The sequence below is a fragment of the Ornithorhynchus anatinus genome, chromosome 14, assembly GCF_004115215.2.
Source record: "Ornithorhynchus anatinus isolate Pmale09 chromosome 14, mOrnAna1.pri.v4, whole genome shotgun sequence".
NCBI lineage: Eukaryota > Metazoa > Chordata > Mammalia > Monotremata > Ornithorhynchidae > Ornithorhynchus > Ornithorhynchus anatinus.
The window spans coordinates 34,856,477-34,868,873 of record NC_041741.1 but is presented as its reverse complement, the minus strand read 5'-3'; the positions used below and the strand labels follow the sequence as shown (position 1 = coordinate 34,868,873).

Below are 12,397 nucleotides of genomic sequence, written 5' to 3'. Positions count from 1 at the left end.
TGATGGTTCCTCTCTGGTGCCCAGTTGCACTTTCCAAGCGCTTAGTACAGTGCTCTGCACACCATAAGCGCTCAGTAAATGGGATTGAATGAATGAATGATGTTCTCTGTTGTCCAGTTGCACTTTCCAAGCGCTTAGTGCAGTGCTCTGCACACAGCAAGCGCTCAATAAATATGTATGAATGAAAGATGGTCTCTGTTGCCGTTATCCTTTCCAAGCGCTTAGTTGGATGCTCTGCACACAGTAAGCGCTCAATAAATTGGATTGAATGAATGAATGATGGTCTCTGTTGCCGAATTGTACTTTCCAAGCGCTTAGTACAGTGCTCTGCACACCGTAAGCGCTCAATAAATAGGATTGAATGAATGACTGAATGATGGTCTCTCTGTTGCCGAGTTGTGCTTTCCAAGCGCTTACTACAGTGCTCTGCACACCGTAAGCGCTCAGTAAGTACGACTGAATGAATAACTCAATGATGGTCTCTCTCTGTTGCTGAGTTTTGCTTTCCAAGCGCTTAGTACGGTGCCTTGCACACAGTAAGCGCTCAGTAAGTACGACTGAATGAATGGACCGGGTGGAGAATGTCCAAGTGGAGCCTTGGGATGTCGACCAAAAAAAATCCCTCTTTTTTGGGTTGTTAGATGAGGGAGAAGGCTCAGGCAGGGCAGCCAGACCTGTTCCTCCACCGGGTTTTCATTCAGTCGTATTTATTGAGCGCTTACTGTGTGCAGAGCACTGTACTAAGCGCTGAAAGCTTGTCTGGGCTGCCAGGGGAACCTTCTTTCTGTTTTCCCACTTCTACCCCACCTATGTCAACAAAAAAATCCCTGCTGTCTCCCCCCCTTCATTGAAGCGTTTTAGCCCATACTGCTAAAAAACTCATTCCAGTGTACCCTCCCCAGCGCTTAGTACAGTGCTCTGCCCCACTTCCCCGCCCCCCCGTAAGCGTTCAATAAATACGATCGATTTCCACAAATGCACTTGCTGTTATTATCAAGGTGTTGGCCTCCCTGTTCGGACGTCTGCAGAGGAAAGTTAATTTTCATCCCAATTCTGGCCAGTTATCCTTAGGTTTTCCGCCTCTTTCCTATGAGAAGTTTACTGGGAAAAGATCCTCTTCCTCCTCCTTCGATGCTTTAAGTGTTGAGAGTGCAAGTTGAACACTCCCGAATCATGTGCTAATCAAAACTGACCTATTTATAAAAGTATAAGGTTTCAATACGGTCAGTAGATTAGTGGCAGGTGTAATTAGATTGGTAATATCAATTTAGCAGGATTTTGAAAATAAAAGGGACCGCCTGAGTGTCTGATTGCATTTTAATGAAAATGTAAATGAGCATTGCTCTGATGAGAATGTGAATGAGCATTGCTCTAATGAGAATGTGAATGAGCATTGCTCTAATGAGAATGTGAATGAGCATTGCTCTAATGAGAATGTGAATGAGCATTGCTCTAATGAAAATGTCAATGAGCATTGCTCGTTGTGTGATTATTCCTCCAAAAGGTATCTCAGAAAGATAATGTGTGGGGGACTTGATGGCTATAAATACCTCAGCCAGGTTATTAGTAAAGTTCCGTGAAAATGACATCCTGCTTTCCTGAGTCCTGACTTCTTTTCATGCCATGCGTGTTTATGTGCTTTTTGTCAAAACTGTTACCCAACTAGTTAACTTCAGGCTATTATAGGTGAGTAATAAAAGGACTGGAAAGAACCCTTCAACCAGTTTCCAGTTCATTCTATTTTATTTCAAATAAATTTGAAGTATGCTTCTTTTAACCCACAGTGAATGTTTCAGCTTTCATTTTTACTTAATCCAACATCTAGCACTACTCAAAGACCTGCATAGGTTGTTTGTTTTTTTTTAATTGATTAAAGAGTAATTTTACTTAATGCTAATGAAGAGACGGGAAACTATCGATTTCAAGGTTGTGTTTTTTTCTTTTTTGTTTACTGCGATGTATTGAGAATACTCTTTTAAAATAGACTCAACTTTTTAGCTTCCTAGGCTTCCTTTATGTGTTTGTATGGGAAACATGGAAGAGAACTATTTTTCCATTTGAAGCATGGAAGAGAACTATTTTCTATTTGTGTTTGTGTGTGGCATACACATATTTAAATACATAGTGTTTTCAGCATAGTAATCGAATCCATTTAGACTCTTGAAATGTTTCTTGTATTAAAGAAGTGGTTATTCTGTACCTAATGTGAGATTTTTATGGAAGTGTTTGGATTTGTTTTGAATAAAAGTTTGCAACCACATTTATCTATTCATGAGGGAGCATTTTTTTTTAAGGATATCTACCAGGGAGACTAAATTAAGCAGTTTGTTTTATTTTAAAATGAAGAGCTTTTCATTCTAAATCTGTTCTCATTTGTACCCGAACCATAAAGTCTTCAAGTTGTCTGCTTTACAAAGTACTTCTTAAATCTGCAGCTGGTTCACTAATGGAGAGCATTCAAATGTACCATATTCTCTATATAAATATGAGCTGTGTGCTTATTATTATTATATCTGTTAGGTGCTATGTTCTAAGCGCTAGGGTAGATAAAAGTTAATCAAATTGGACACAGTCCCTGTCCCGCATGGGACTCAGCCCAAGTGCACTTGTCACTCTTAGTAATATATTTTTAGTTCTTTAACTTCTTTATTTTTCTTGGAATTGAACAGCTGTGTAAACAATAGATTTTCAGCGTTTGCCTTGAAAGTGGAGTTTCAGTGTCGGTGTATAATTTGATACACTTTTAAGATTCTGACCACTGGATCATTTCCAAGCATTGACAAACTTTTTTTTTTCAACTATTTTTGACTCTGGCACATACTATGCCATAATGGTTTGTTTCCTTTGATTGGTACTTCTAGTTGTGTAGGAACACAACAAATTTAGGGGTGAAGAATTTAAAATTCTGCTACTTAAGTGACTCTTTGAGGTTAAAAAACCTGATCTTAATTATTAAGAATAATAAATATAAGAATAATAAAATATTGCTATCTGCACCAAATTGTCAAGTGACTACATTTAAAACGTAATATTTAAAATAGTTGATTGCTAAAATGAGGATAAAACATGTTTCACTATATTTTAATTACATTAAATATGTAACTCTTTGAGCTATCCAAAATTGTGTTCTCTTTTGAGTCGCTTAGAAAAGTAAAAACCTGCTGGTAATTTTGTAATAAAAATAGTACTTGTGTCACTTTTTAAGCGCTTACTATGTGCCAACCACTGTAGTAAGCTCTGGAGTGGATACAAGATACATGGGGCTCACAGTGTAAGGGGAGGCAAACATGAGGAAACAGAGGTCCAGACAGGTTAAGTGACTTGCCTATTGTCCCACAGCAGGCAAATGACAAAGCTGGTAGAGGTCTCAGACTTCCGGGACATGCTGCTTCTCAATACTTATATTATTATTTAGTCAAAGATTAAAATGTTGAAAGTGTTCATCTTGTAAGTTGACTTTTTAATCTGCTCCCAGTTTTCCTGCCTTCCAAATCGACTTTCTGACATTGTGAGCACATTGTTTTTGTCTTTGCTAGAAATGTTACCTGAGGAAAAGTTGATATGTGAACTTTTTTTTAATTTAACTAAGAAGACATCATCAAATTCCTTGGGCCTCTAATACAGTTTTTGAGAAAAGGAAGTTATCCTAATGGAATTAACCATATAGATTTTCCATCTTTTGTCTTGTTTGCACTACTCTACATTTGGGACCCATCTAATGCAGTGATTGTATGATTCAAGATCATGAACATTTGCCTTTGATCATTTTTTTCTAAGATAATTAACTGTAGCATGACATTTCACCATCAGTGGCATCATTTTGGAAACAAAGGACAATAATATATTAAGTTTAAAAAATTGCTTTTTAAATCCACCATCAGTGGAATTCAGGAATGTGTAGCAAGAATCTTTGCCCTTGATTTCTTTCGTTAGCCTTAAGCAAGATTGCACATGCTCATTTTGGTGAGTGTTTCATGACGTATTACTTTAAAGTCCAAGGATGAAGGCACATTAAGCCCAGGTCCTAGTTTGCATGTTTAGGGGATCTCCCCAATCCCTGCTATCAGAGATTATCTCCAGAATAATGGCTCACCTCTCCCTCCTCCCAAACGACTCTTCACCTCATAAGTAGATTAGTTTTAATATTGACATACCAATTCTTTATTTTTTTGTGGCTCTCCTTGATGACAACTTCTTTACAAAAATGTATTTACTACAATTGCTTAAGTTGAAATAGTCTTGTTCTATAAAATGAGTTTTAAAAGCAATTGTATGTCTCGGGAGGATGAAATATGACTACTGAGAATTGGTTTGATGTTTCTTTTTAAATTTCATTAAACTTTCAGAGTAGAAGGACGTTTAAAAATTGATACGTAATTAATTCAACGTAGAAGAAAGAGGCCCATGATGTAACTTCTGCAATGCCCATGGGCCAGTAGTCTAGAGAACATGATGGGGACCCAGTACTCAGTTGCCCAACTGGTTTGCTTTTACTAACTATTTTTGACCATAAACAAAGTAAAATATCTAATTCCATCCCTCCCAGTGGCATTTATAATGTCTTGTCAAGTTCCAAATTTTAGCACCATAGGAGGGGTTATTTTTTCATCTTCCTATTTTAATTATTGAAGGTGAACATGATTACGAGCATCTTACTTAAAATGTATTCTTTGGTAAATTTGTATTGTTTAGAAAATATTCATAATTTTTTGCTTTTGTTTAAGACACAAATAAGGCACGGATGAGGCAGAAGCCGGTATTTGGTATCTTTTTTCACTGTCTTAGGGGCAAAGGTTTGGAAAACTCTTTGCCATTAGGGGAAGGATTATTTTTTCTCTTTCCTCTCCCTGTTCAAATCTGCATCAACTCCTCCGCACCCCTGCATTATTTTTTTTCCTTTAGACCTGGCTCCAAGTAATTCCATGAAGGATGTTAAAGGTAGTTTAAAAAAAAAATCCATGAAAACCTAAACCCAACAAATGAGCTCCTGAAAACTAAATAAACCAACAACTTCCTATCAAAGCAGACTTAAAAAAAACAACAACATTGCAAGAAAAATAATTTGGATTAAATAAATCATGAACTTTTTTTCAGACAATAATAACCAGTCTTTGATTTTGGGAAGTCAGTGTTTTTCACCATTATTTGAAAGCTCAGCAACGTTTGTGAACTCCCAAAGCAGGTTTTTTAGCAGTTTTTTAATTTATTTTGTAGACCACTAAGAACTGCTATAAATTAGAAATTCCAATCTGTTGTTTGAAATTCTGTTCAGTAATACTAATTTGGAACAATCCCCCATTTTGAAGTACTTCAGAAAGGTTTTGGTAAAATACAACTGTAAATGAAAGCATCAAGGAACACTCTGAGAGGAGAAGGCAGGCTGAAGAGATTTTTTAATTCATTTCATTCAGCCGTATTTATTGAGTGCTTATTGTGTGCAGGGCACTGTACTGAGCGCTTAGCACTGTACTAAGCTCTCTGCCCTGTTGTACTGTAGAATGCTTGTATGGGAAGTAAGTAGATTGTAACAACCAAAATGCTATCAAATTAAATTTGAATGCTTGGACGTGGTGACTGATGTTTCCATTCTTCCCTTCCTAGAAATTAAGAAGCCACCGGTGGCCCCTAAACCCAAATTCGTGGTAGCACATAAACCAACACCCCCTCCTATTGCACCGAAACCTGATGTAATGATTTCCAGTGGTGTACAGTCAACAAAGAAAACAAAACCAGCAATTGCCCCCAAGCCAAAAGTCTTCAAGGACTCACCTACCTCTGACATTAAACTGACACCAGCAAGAAAAAGCACTGTAAATTTTCCAGAACGTAGCAAGGAGTTATTTGAAAACTTGGAGAACCTAAATTGCAAAAATGGAATCCCTGGAGAAGATGTGAATGAAACTTATATTTTCTGCTCTTGTACTTCTGAGTGCACCCACAAGACTGGGACTGGAGAAAATGTATGTAAAGCACAGGTAGTTTTAGAGCACCTTGAAAAACTTGAAAGCTTAGAAAATATCGAAATTGATGAGCAGGCCACAAAAACTCTGAGGACTAGAAGAAAACTCGATCTTAATCGGGAAAAAGTGACTTCGAGTCATGTGTTTGTAAAGGCGAGCCTTTTGGAAGGGAAGCCCAAAGATGTTTCAACACACGGAGCCCCCATTGGTTGCCATTTGAACCAGGGAGCTGGAGACAGCACTGAGGAGGATGATAACTTAAATCCTAATAAGCAGGTTAGAATTGACTTTTATGATCTTGTTACGTCTCCACTAAATTTTGATGAAGATTCTGATAAACCAAACCATTATTCCAAGCTTGTTAGAGATGAGGGTCAAGGACTTGAAACTTGTCAAGATTGGACTCGTGATGGCAGGCATTGTTTTTGCTCATTGGACCAAGGAGCGAAGGAAAATGGCAAAATGAACAGTCTCAAATTTCAAGGTAGAATTAGAGGGAAAGCAGAAGACAATGATGTTAGCCTCTTAGTAACGCCTTCCTTACGGTGTGCCAAAAAATTTCCAGTCCCTAAACCCAGAAAGCCCCGGCCTGCTTGTCTTGTACGGCAAGGGGGTGTAGATGACCCAGACCCCGGGGAACCAGATAATTCAGCCAGTGACTCCTTTAGCTTTGCTGAACACTGTATGAAAAAAACAAATGAGTCTAATATTCCTGGTCAGAACATTTTATATCACAGTCCACACGGAGAAAAAGGAAACCAAGCTAATCATCATTCTGGTGATGAAGGAAGTCAGAGCCAAGCATCTCTTGAGAAACATTATTTCACCCCCCAGAAGTGCCCCAAACCCCCTTACCCTGTCGAAAAAATGGAGTTTTCTGTAGTGACAGATTGTAATCCGAGACTTGAGAATAAAACCTTAGATGGTTCCAGTATGTTACCTGACGTGGACACTCTTTCTTTGAGTTTGCATAAGCGGCTCCTACCAACCAACAACCAACATGTACTTCCCGCCAGCAGCTCCGATGTCCCTGCGCAAAAGACGGACAAGGAGATTCATGTTAGAGTGGAAAGTTCCCCAAAGATTGCTCCTAAAAAGCCTCAACGACATAGCTTGCCTGCAGCCGGCCTCCTTAAAAAAGCTGCATCAGAGGAGCTTATGGAGAAAAGTTCTTATCCCTCTAATGAGGAAAGAAATTCAGGAGGGATTTTGGAGGAAACTTGTCTAAGGCATCTGTCTACCAAAGATATGCCAAAACGGGCTTCAGAGAAACCTGTGTGGAAATTACCTCATCCAATTCTGCCATTTTCAGGGAGTCCAGAGTCCCTAAAGTCTGTCAGGATGCCTTTAGCCAATCTGCCCTTAACTTCTCTGTCCAAACCTAGAGCAAAATCAATGTCCTCTGTGGATATAGAAAGAACTGAGAAACCCTGTAAAAACTCTCAAAAGAAAAGCACTCTGAAGAGATTACTCAACATGAAATTGTCCCTCTGCATCATGAAGAGTGACTTGCAGAAATTATTGTCTAAGGGCAGCCAATCTGTGGACAGTGTCCCAGGCGACCTCTTGTGTGGAGAAGGAAAGAGGATTCATAATGACCAGCATGGGCCAACTTTAGTAAATGAAAAGAAAATTAAATCTCTTAAGGCATATTCTGCTGACTGCCCAGCCTTGAAGATGAAGTCTCAGAGACCACTTGAAGTACCAGACAGTCAAAGAGCGGAATCCTTAGATGATCAAATGCTCTCCAGGGAGACCTCGTCTCAGCTTCCTCTCAGTTCTTTGAAGGACAGCTGTGCTCCAGAGTATGAAAATGTGCGCCACTATGAGGAAATACCAGAATATGAGAATTTGCCTTTTATTGAAACTACTGGTAAAGCTCTGAGTTTTGAATGGCAGAATTCCAGCAGCGTGGAAAACTCTGACACAACTGTCTGTGTGCTAGAAGAACTATATGAAGACTCGGACAGCCAGCTGAATCATGGACTCCATCATCTGTCTTTCAGGTAACACGGGGGAGGGTATTAGGTGGGATAGAATAGGTCAAGTCAGTCTATTGAAGTAAAAAGACTTTATTTTCTGGCTAATAATTGACGAGGACAAAAATCTTGTTGTAAGGCCCATTTGCTTCTCTGATGTACTTAGCCATTTTGGCCTGGTTGGAAGTGTGTGATTGACTTAAAAAAAATAAACTCCAGATCTTGTCTGCAGCAGTTGATAACATACTAATAACTTAGAGCCCATTAGGAACTGCAGAAGCCTTAAAATGCAACTTTTTGAGCTATAGTAATGGTACAGTTCTTTGGGGATTTTAGATGGCTGCAAAGTTAAATAGATCTAGCAAAACACATTCTCTGCTTTTCCTGGGTGAAAGTTAGGAAAAAGATTGGACTCAATTCTTCTCCCTTTACACACTACAAGTAAGTGTGTTTCTTACTGCTTAGGGAAGGTCAGTGCTCCATAGGCTCTGAAGGAGTTTCATGAGATTCCCAAATTTCTTAGCCCCCTCTTACCCTTCCCCAGCTCTTCTCCTCCACTCTGTTTCTTGTCCCACAATAATCCACCAACTTCATTAGTTTGTAATTTCTTTAAGGGTTTAGGTGCCTTTTTTTTTAATAAAACTTGGAAAGGGAAGAGGGATTTAATAAGGTAAAGAATACAGAAGGAGGGACATGGTCTGAGTGACCTGATCAAAAATATTTTATTGGAAGTTTTACATTTAATTACTAATATTGAATTCACGTAGTCCTCATTTGATTCTCTACTTTAGAGTATAAACTCTTCGAGAGCAGGATCCTGGCCGATCGGCTCAGAGAGAGGATTCAATAAATAAAGAATTAGTAAAGAATGACAAAGATTGATTTGACTGGTGAAGCAGCATGGCCTAGTGGAAAGAACCCTGGCGAGGGACTCTGAGGATCTGGGTTCTAATTCTGGCTCCACCACTTGTCTGCTGTGTGACCTTGGCCAAGTCACATAACTTCTCTGTGCCTCAGTTACCTCATCTGCAAAATGAGGATTAAGACTGTGAACCCTTTGTGGCACAGGGATTATGTCCAACCCAATCATCTTGTTTTTACTCCAGCTCATAGTACAGTACCTGCTACATAGGAACATTTAATAAATACCCTAAAAAAAGAAGATTGTCAGAGAAGGATTAAAAAACAGACATCAAACAAAAGTAGATAAGCAGGGATAATATATAATAATAATGGCGGTATTTATTAAGCGCTTACTATGTGCAAAGCACTGTTCTAAGCGCTGGGGGGATACAAGGTGATCAGGTTGTCTCACGTGGGGCTCACAGTTTTAATCCCCATTTTACAGATGAGGTAACTGAGGCACAGAGAAGTTAAGTGATGTGCCCAAAGTCACACAGCAGGCAAGCGGCGGAACTGGGATTAGAACCCACGATCTCTGACTCCTAAGCCCGGGTTCTTTCCACTGAGCCACGCTGCTTCTCTATGATAAGTGGTTGGTGAATGAAAACATCTGTACTCCTTGAGGTCAGGGATCAGGTCCATTATCTTTTTACCCTCCCAAGTGCCTAGTAGAGTGCTCTACATAGTATATACTATTGATTGATTGATTTAAATTATAGCACATGATCACTTTAGATGGATGGGGCCAGAAGGGGTTGCAAGTAGGAGGTAAGATCAGTCAATCAATGATATTTATTGAGCACTTATGATGTGCAGAGCACAATTTTGAATGCTTGGGAAAGTACAGTACCACAGAATTAGCAGACACATTCCGTGTCCATAATTAGCTTACAGTCTGGAGAGAGAAAAAGACAATATAAATAAGTGATTTATAATAGATAATTTAAAGATATGTGCATAAGTGCTGTGAGGTTGAGGGTGGGGAGGATATCAAATGCCCAAAGGTCACGGATCCAAGTGTGTGGACGACAGAAGGGAGAGCGAGCCGGAGAAAGGAGGGCTTAATCGGACAAGGCATCTTGGAGGAGATGGGGGCTTAATAATGTTTTCAAGGTGGGGAGAGTGGTGGTCTGGCCTGTGTGGAGGGGGAGGGAGTTCCAGACTAGGGGGAGGGTGTAGAAAAGGAGCTGCTGGCCACATAGACAAGATCAAGACACATTGAGTAAGTTGGTGCCAGAGGAGTGGAGTGTGTGGGCTGGGCTGTAAGAGGAAGTCCTCTCTTGCCTCTTCCACTGCCATAGGTTCAACCCTTTGGAGACCCAGTGGTGTCAGACCAGTTTTCTTGGGGCCAGTGTTGCTGCCTCTGGCTAGGTTGTGACAGCACTCACCTTCTGTGAACTGGACCACTGACCTAAGCCACACCTCCACAGGCTCTCGGGGTTGAAGTGGTAATGTGATGTGGAGCTCTTGCCATTTCTGCTCAGGCGAGATAGTGGTAGTCCAGGCTCAGTACAGTTGGGAACACTTGCCAAGTGCTTGTAAGACAGCTTGCAGCTACCCCAGCTTAGATCCCTGTTTAGAATCGAGGCTCTGACCTGCAGGCCTGGGGCTCAGGTTGGCCATAACTCTCTGAGCCCCAGACCTGGAATTCCTGGGCGTAGTGGATAAGGGTTCCCCCCCTTAGTCTGCCTACCTATTCTTCCCCCAAAGCAATATAGTGTAGTGGACAGAGCACAGGCATGGGAGTCAGAAGAAGCTCATGGGTTCTAACTCTGGTTCTGCCACTTGTGTGCTGTGTGACCTTAGGCAAGTCACTTCACTTCTCTGGGCCTCAGTTACCTCATCTGTAAAATGGGGATTGAAACTGTGAGCCCTATGTGGGACAGGGACTGCGTCGTACCCGATTTGTTAGTATCCACCCCAGCACTTAGAACAGTGCCTGGCACATAGTAAGCACTTAACAAATATGATAGCTATTACTATTATAACTTTTAAATGTTTCTCAGAGAACTCAAAGTGGGCAAGGGGACAGACCCTGTATTATAAGTTACATGCACCTATAGTCGTTCAGCAAGTACTTTCTGATAATGCCATTTGCCCTGTTTCATTAAACCTATCCTCATTTTAAAAACATTGTTGATTCTTAAAGTATCAAGCTTCATCATGGAATAGAAAGTGTGCTTCTAAATTGATGCTAATCATAGAAACCTTGTGTCAACAATTCTGAAGTGTTCCTTCCATTCTTTGATGTAATTTCCGGTTCTCAGACTTGACCATCGTCAGCAGGAGGTAGTGTGATCACCGTAAGTGAGGGTGCTTTTCACCAGTATCAACCATCTGTGGCCCTTTAGTGCTATGGGTGCTGTCAGGGGAGCAGATAATGTCTGATTTGTTTAAGGAAGAATGCTCCTGAGCCTCTGCAGTCATAAATTGTTTCTTGGTTGATTGGGGTTTGTTTTGTTTACTTTCTGATAACATGGAGTGTGAAGTGAGAGGCAGGATGGGAAAGCTAAAAGGAGGAGCCAAAGAAGAGTAAAGGAAGTGGGGCAGGGAGGAAAGGACAGTCATACACACTAGTTTGAATAGAAAGACCTCTTCCACTTGGAATGGCCAGAGTTGGTTACTCTAAATGGTATGATTGAAATGTGAAGAAATCCTTTGCTTATTTTGGATTTCCCAAGTAACCACTGCACTTGCACTTGGTGGGAACTCAGTAAACTCTGAAAGGCAGCATGGTGTAGTGGATAAAGCCCCGACCTGGGAGTCAGAAGGTCATGTGTTCTAATTTCGACTCTGCCACTTGTCTGCAGTGTGATCTTGGGTGAGTCACTTAATTTCTCTGTGCCTCAGGTACCTCATCTGTAAAATGGGGACTGAGACTCTGAGCCCCATGTGGAACAGGGACTGTGTCCAACCCGATTTGCTTGTACCCACTGTAGCACTCAGTACAGTGCCTGGCACATAGTAAGTGCTTAATAAATATTATTATTATTATTATTAATAATAATAAATAGTACTACTGCTATTTACTCCCTGACTGTTGAGGCAAATATAGGAAAAATATTATAGCCCTTGGATCACCTGTACTGGAATGCAGTTAGAGATGGACAGAGGAACACTGTTTATAGGTCAATTGGAACACTAATAGTGTCCACTTCATTGCAAGATTTTCTGTTTACTTTTGGTGCCTGCTCTTTCAGCAGGGGCTTCTTCTCAGTTAAGATGGGCAATAGTATTTATTAAGCATTAACACTATGCAAAGCACTGTACTAAACCTGAGAAGATGCCCTGAAGATTAACTCAGACCTGGCCCCTGACCCCAAGGCCCTCACAATCAAAAGGGGGAGAGGAAGGAAAGACACACAGGGAAAGTCAACAATTGAAAGTCTAGAATGGAGAAAACAGATAAAATAGAACAATTGAAGAATTTTAAAAGCAAGAAATGTACCAGAACTTCACTGGGCCTGTCCTGAGGCTCTTAATTGTTCATGGCACACAGTCCAGTGTGAAAAATTACAAAAGCTCTCAGTTATTTGTATTTTTCTTCTTTACATT

At 40.3% G+C, this 12,397-nt stretch overlaps 1 protein-coding gene across 1 annotated transcript in view; it reads left to right on the top strand.

The window, feature by feature from the left end:
* The window catches only part of FGD6 (FYVE, RhoGEF and PH domain containing 6), an 81,874-nt gene that overhangs the window by 1,041 nt on the left and 68,436 nt on the right, over positions 1–12,397 (top strand). The window contains exon 2 of the mRNA XM_029079108.2: positions 5,602–7,966. Within this exon, the coding sequence (XP_028934941.1) occupies positions 5,602–7,966 (2,365 nt within the window). The remainder of the gene's footprint in view (positions 1–5,601; positions 7,967–12,397) is intronic.